Raw genomic sequence first — 6,120 nt, forward strand, 5'->3', positions numbered from 1 at the left:
AGGGGGAATGACACTGGGCCTCAGTGTATCTCAGAGCGCCGCAGGCGCAGGGCAGTCCGTGGACACGGGCACTGCTAGTGGCCGTCCGGAGGAGACATCAGCCCTGTCTATGTCCTGTGGAAAATAGAACGTCCACAGGGTGGCACTCTGACTGCATGTAAAGGGATGTCAGGGATGCCGATATAGCAGATGATGAAAGTGAAACCAATAATGGCCACATTCAGATATTATGATGATGATGATGATTTTCATTTTAACCAGAATTTAATATATGAAATTGACATTGTACATTAATAAACATTAAATATAAATGTGCCAAAATGAGCCAAAATGGTCAGATGCACCTAAAATAAATACACATCATGGTAAAAGTATACAAAACACATTAAACATGCCATAAGAATATGATCAGTATAAATTGAAAATATTAATACAAATAATAAGTAATAATAATAATACAAAGAAGTAGCATTTTGCAGGACTGACAATAATGATGATGATGGTTATTGTTATTGTTAGTAGTATATGTGAAGAGTACAACAAATGCAAAAAATATTCCTTGCACACAATGAGTAGCAGTTAATTAGGTTATCATTTTTAAGTGTAATAAGTGTTATTAAATCATATTCATTATGAAATTACAATAAATGCATTATATTTTCTGTAAATCTCACAGTTTGATTCAGTACAGGTTGTCTTTTCACTTGAGATTCTTTGCCTTCATGTTTCTTTTCTCTTTAGACACTCTTATTTTTCTCAGTCGTCCTTCTAGCGTTGCTATAGTAACGCACAAAACGCTTCAGTTGTATAACGTCTTTAATTATGACAAGAACACACATGACACGCATACACATACACTCTCTCTCTCATAGACACACACAGTGAAAGCTCACACATGCACAAATACACACCGCACAAACAGAGGTAGCCTGCAATTCTCACAAACAGATGCATAAGCACAGAAAGCTCCGAGTGATACAGTCTCTCTCTCTCTCTCTCTCTCTCTCTCTCTCACACACACACACACACACACACACACACACACACACACACACACACATAGAGAGAAAATCTAAAAATGTTTTTATACTTTTCCTTCCTGTCATGGTCTTTATTTCATCCCTCTCTTTGCTCAGTGCAGTGCTGTCAGTCATCCGCTTTAATTGGCCCAGGAATCTTAATGTGGCTCTGCATCCACTCCCATTCTGTTTGAGGAGCTGCAGGGCAGCTGGCGAGGCCCTGTGCAGTTAAACAGAGCATTGAAGAACTAGCCCTAGTCTGAATTAAAACAGCCTTTCTGAAGATAAGATTGCTAAAAATGTGAGCCATTATATAAAATAACTTTGAACTAAAGGAGCCTAATATCCCTTGGTACCAGTCTGAAGAGTTCGTCATACCTCATTTCGTTGTCAGAATAATCTTCAAAAGTTCTGATGTAAGGTACTTAATACTTGACAGGTATTGCTGATGAGTGCTTATTAGTATTAACCTTCTAACACTGTTCCGGTCAAAAATGACCGATTTACACATTCCCTGTACCATAAATATGGCATTTTTCATCAGATTGCCTCAAGATCTTATGATATCCTTCACAAAAGGCTTTTGAACACATAGAATTGATTAGGACTACTTCCTTTGAATTTTGAGTGATTTATTCAACTTAGAAACACTTTTTTTTGTTCACGGTCAAAAATGGCCGCCATAGGAAATGATTGGGAAAGAGTATCATTTTCATCCAGGAGATAAAAGACATCTATCTCCACACACTCCTACAACTTACCACCAATGTTCCCACACACACACACACAAAAACAGACACACAAACCACACACACACATGTACACCCACTCACAGACATACACACACACACACACACACACTCAGTAAATGTTGTCAGTTCATGTTGTCATCTTGCCACTCGTGCGTGTGAACCACCAATGTTCGCACACATATGCATTCACGCACATACAGAAACACAACCACCCACACACACACAAACAGACACACACACACATGTACACACACACACACACACATACACATACACACAGTTCATGTTGTCAGTTCATGTTGTCATGTTGCCACATGTGCATGTGAACCACCATTGTTTGCACACACATGCATGTATGCACACACAGAAACACTCACACCCACACACACACACAAACACACACACACACACACACACACACACACACACACACATTTACACCCACTCTCTCTCACACACACACACACACACACACACACACACACACACACACACACACACACACACACACACAGTTCATGTTGTTTCCACTGTGGAATTAAAAACTAGTTGTACTTCTCTTTAAAACACAATGTTTTTACATTGAACCAACATATTTACCACTGTAAGGTATCCAACAGAATAATGTAAGATTAATGTGCAGCACCTTAGAAGGCAAATAATCATGTGTTCCTTGGGTGCCACCACTTAATTGTGTTCCCATAAGCCTTTAAAAGTACAATCAAGCAGCTATCAGTGTAGCCAAAAATGTTCACGTGTTTGTTAATTTTAGTTATGCTAAGGGACCAGTAGAATTTTGGAGCTGGCTTGCATCTTATATTATGCTTTGAGACCAGCCATGCTTTGTTCCCACCATTAGTGTGTTAAGTGTGTGAGGTTCTGAGCATGCACAAGATATCACTGTGGTTCCATGCGTCATGTCTCTAACCATAATGAATGCTGCTGATTACAGAGGCACATCTTATTCAGAATGTTCCATCTCAAAAAGCAGTGACTGTTAAATATCTTCTACTAGCATTGATACTGCAATATTAATTACCTACTCTATACATGCCTCAAGCTGTAGATAGAACCCTATAGAGCTGAAGTGACATGTATATTTTAAGTAAAGTTAATTTAAACTATTCCATTGGAACAAGGTAGTCACAGCATGAATCAATTTTGTAATCCAAAAGAGAAATGTTGCATTCAAATGTCATTTATTTTAAGTGCAAATTACAAATAAGTAAATTCAATGGGTTATTTTTCCAGTGTGATACCTATATATATACCTTATAATGAAGACATTTGTGAAAATCAAGATCAGACTGCAGGGATACTTCACCTTGGACACCAACAGGCATTGGCATGGGCAATGTGGATTCAATTTGATACTGTAATAATTTTGGCATGAAATTTTAGAAGTGACTCATCATACATTTTTCCCCGAAACATCCTAAAGGTCATCCCCACCGTAGTGTCATTTTATGCAAGTCTTCCATTTTTTAGTAACATCAGCCGTTATGGGGACTAACTAGTCAGCATTAATATCACATTTTTACATTCTGCCACTGATTCCTCTATAATTATGCTTCTTTATGCCCTTGGTGGTTGCCCACTTGTAAACCATAGATAACAGAGTAGAGTAGAATGGAACTAAATAAAAGAATGGAATAAAGTAGGTGGTTATAATGTAATAGATTACAGTTTGGATGTAGCAAATCTTATTTACTAATAACTGAGATGGTTAAATTCCTTGTAGTAAAAGTTGAAGATTTACAAGAGACACATGATAAGAGATAGAAAAAAACAGCTTAAGACCGTATAATGCTTTAAACAGGATGATTGAGGGGGAGGCAGGAGTGTGTGGCTTCTCAACAGTGGCTGGTTCAATCATGCCACACTTCAGCAACAACAAAAAAAACACAGGCCACTCATTTACTGCCTCTCAATCAAGGGCCTTTCACGAAGAGAAGAATGGCCTGTCAATGACTGTGTGTGTGTGTGTGTGTGTGACATAGAGAACAGGAACAGTCCACTCAACTCTTACCCACTTAGCTTCATACCTTGATAACCCAATTCTCTCTTCCTGACCCTCCTTACTGAGACCTGGAAGTTTTTTCCTGACTGTTAAGCCAATGATATTTGGCACTTACCTTTAAAAGGCTTATTGCTCTGCAAGTCAGGTCTGGTCTATGGACTGACTGATTCAGTATTCAAAATCACACTCTCACCTTAGCACTCAATCATCTTGTAAATGTTTTGTTATTTGTATACAAAATGTACTCTGTATCCTTCACTAGCTAAGGTTAATTAATTAGGCCTGTGTTTACTGTGGTGTTAGGAATGTCATGCACAGAATTGAATGCATATTTAGCATGTTCTAAAGTGGGATTCAAATGTCAAACTTGTGAGATAAGAAATATGAGACACCATTGTGGACCAAAAGGCAAAAATGCAATAAAAGAAGCTGCATCTTATGTGGAATTTCAATAACTATGTCTTAAATTGTATCTGTACTTTACTCGCCAACCCTTAGATCCCAGACTGCTGTAGTGACGGCTCTGCAGGTGCCTCTAAGCTCTTTTATCTGTTGTCCTCAAGCCAGGAAATGTGAAGCTCTCCAAGCCGGTGGCCCTGTGGACGCAGCAGGACGTGTGCAAGTGGTTGAAGAAGCACTGCCCCAACCAGCACCAGATCTACAGCGACTCCTTCAAGCAGCACGACATCACCGGTAAGCAAACCTATCACCTTTCCACCATCCTGGGGCTCACCTGTGGTTAGAATGGACAAACAGCTGCCATTTCCCAAGGACAACCGTGGAATGAATACTAATGTTCTTTAAATGTTAAAGTGGACCTCAGGTTAGCTGATCTTTTTTTGGTTGCATGTAGTTCCAGCAGAGAAATCTAGGTCTGTAAATAATGTAAAGTTAATCGTTCCAACTATTCAGTGGTCAAACTTGACTTGAAGAGCCAAGCTGACAGCGTTGCACTCTGGGGCTGTTGGTAGATCGTACCCCCATTTGCCGCCTTCAAAGTAGAGCCCACTCTCTCACTGCTGTCATGGGGTCTCGTGGTTTCTGAGGTGTTGAGAGCTTGTCAGCTAGAAGCAAGATGATGACTGACTGCCTTATGTCTTTCTGCCAAAGCCTTGCTGAGAAAAGCCAAGTGGAGAATGTCTCTCGAATATTTTCTCTCTCTGCTGTCCCCTCCTCTCTCTCTCTCTCTCTCTCTCTCTCTCTCTCTCTCCCCCTCCCCTCCATAGTCTTGTAGCTTATCCTCAGTAACAAGCCCTCTCTCTGCAAGGTCACGCCGCCTCTCTTTGCCCCCACCGCCACATTAGCAAGCATATAATGATAAGGCCGCTAATTGCCATGTTGTCTAGCCACCTCTCCCTGGAAAAAAAAAGCGAGCTTGTATTATGTTTATTACTGCCACAGGCATCTCCTTGGGCCAGAGAGTTTTTTACAGTACGCAACACATTTGCACAGCAGGAAGTGCATTAGCGCTTTTTTTAGCATTTAAGCAAAGTGGCCCTCGTCTCAAATAATTGCCTTCAGGCTTCTGTGTGGCGCTTGTGTATTTGTGACCTTGGTATGCCTTGTGCCACATACTGTTTGTGGGTCGGTGCATTTCACATACCCCACAACTGCTCATACTCTGTGACGACGACCCGCATAAGTGCTGTCGTCAATCTAACAATCGATTCGTTGCAAAAAGAAAAATCAGGGCGACCGATAGACTGTCATGTTCCGATCATCTTCAGATATGGCACGCAGGGTTGGGCATCAGCTTCCATTAGCTTTAATTTATGCACCGAGTGTGAAAGTGACTCAGTGCATCTGACAATGCGGCATTAATTAACAGCACCCACTTAATAGACGTCAGGCCTCGCTGATTAGGCACACAATGCAATTTGTATCCCTCCCCCCTCGTTTGGGCTTGCATAATGGAATGCGTAGCGTGACGCCTTGATTCAAGTAAACAAAGAGGATCTGTGTTGTAATAATACATGTAATGCCATTCTCAAGGAGGTATTGTGAGGATGGAGAAAGGAGGCAAAAAATAAACATGAATATGAATGAAGTGTGTAGGCCTTGTTGCCTTGAACTAATTCTCAATATCCAAGTCTGAGCTTGAATATTAAATCTGCTCAGTCTCGGATTTCCATATCTTGATGAGGAGAAAATAAATGGTGAAATATGGAAAGAAAAAAACAGCCTTGACTCTCCCTTCCAAAAACCATAACAAGCAGCACGGTTTTACCAAACCTCAAGATCCATCCAATTAGGGGTCAGCTAATTATGAGAGTGTGCAAGTCCCATGCACTTTGGTTTATTTTTGAGCGCATAGGTCTTTTTCCTCCTC

The 6,120-nt window shown here is 40.5% G+C and overlaps 1 protein-coding gene across 4 annotated transcripts in view; it reads left to right on the plus strand.

Moving 5' to 3' along the window:
• Positions 1 to 6,120, plus strand: part of samd12 (sterile alpha motif domain containing 12) — a 69,428-nt gene that overhangs the window by 14,556 nt on the left and 48,752 nt on the right. For all 4 annotated transcript variants that reach the window (XM_042077320.1, XM_042077322.1, XM_042077323.1 and 1 more), the window contains one exon: positions 4,355 to 4,484. In XM_042077320.1, the coding sequence (XP_041933254.1) occupies positions 4,355 to 4,484 (130 nt within the window). The remainder of the gene's footprint in view (positions 1 to 4,354; positions 4,485 to 6,120) is intronic.

This window comes from Alosa sapidissima, chromosome 21 (assembly GCF_018492685.1).
Source record: "Alosa sapidissima isolate fAloSap1 chromosome 21, fAloSap1.pri, whole genome shotgun sequence".
Classification (NCBI taxonomy): domain Eukaryota; kingdom Metazoa; phylum Chordata; class Actinopteri; order Clupeiformes; family Clupeidae; genus Alosa; species Alosa sapidissima.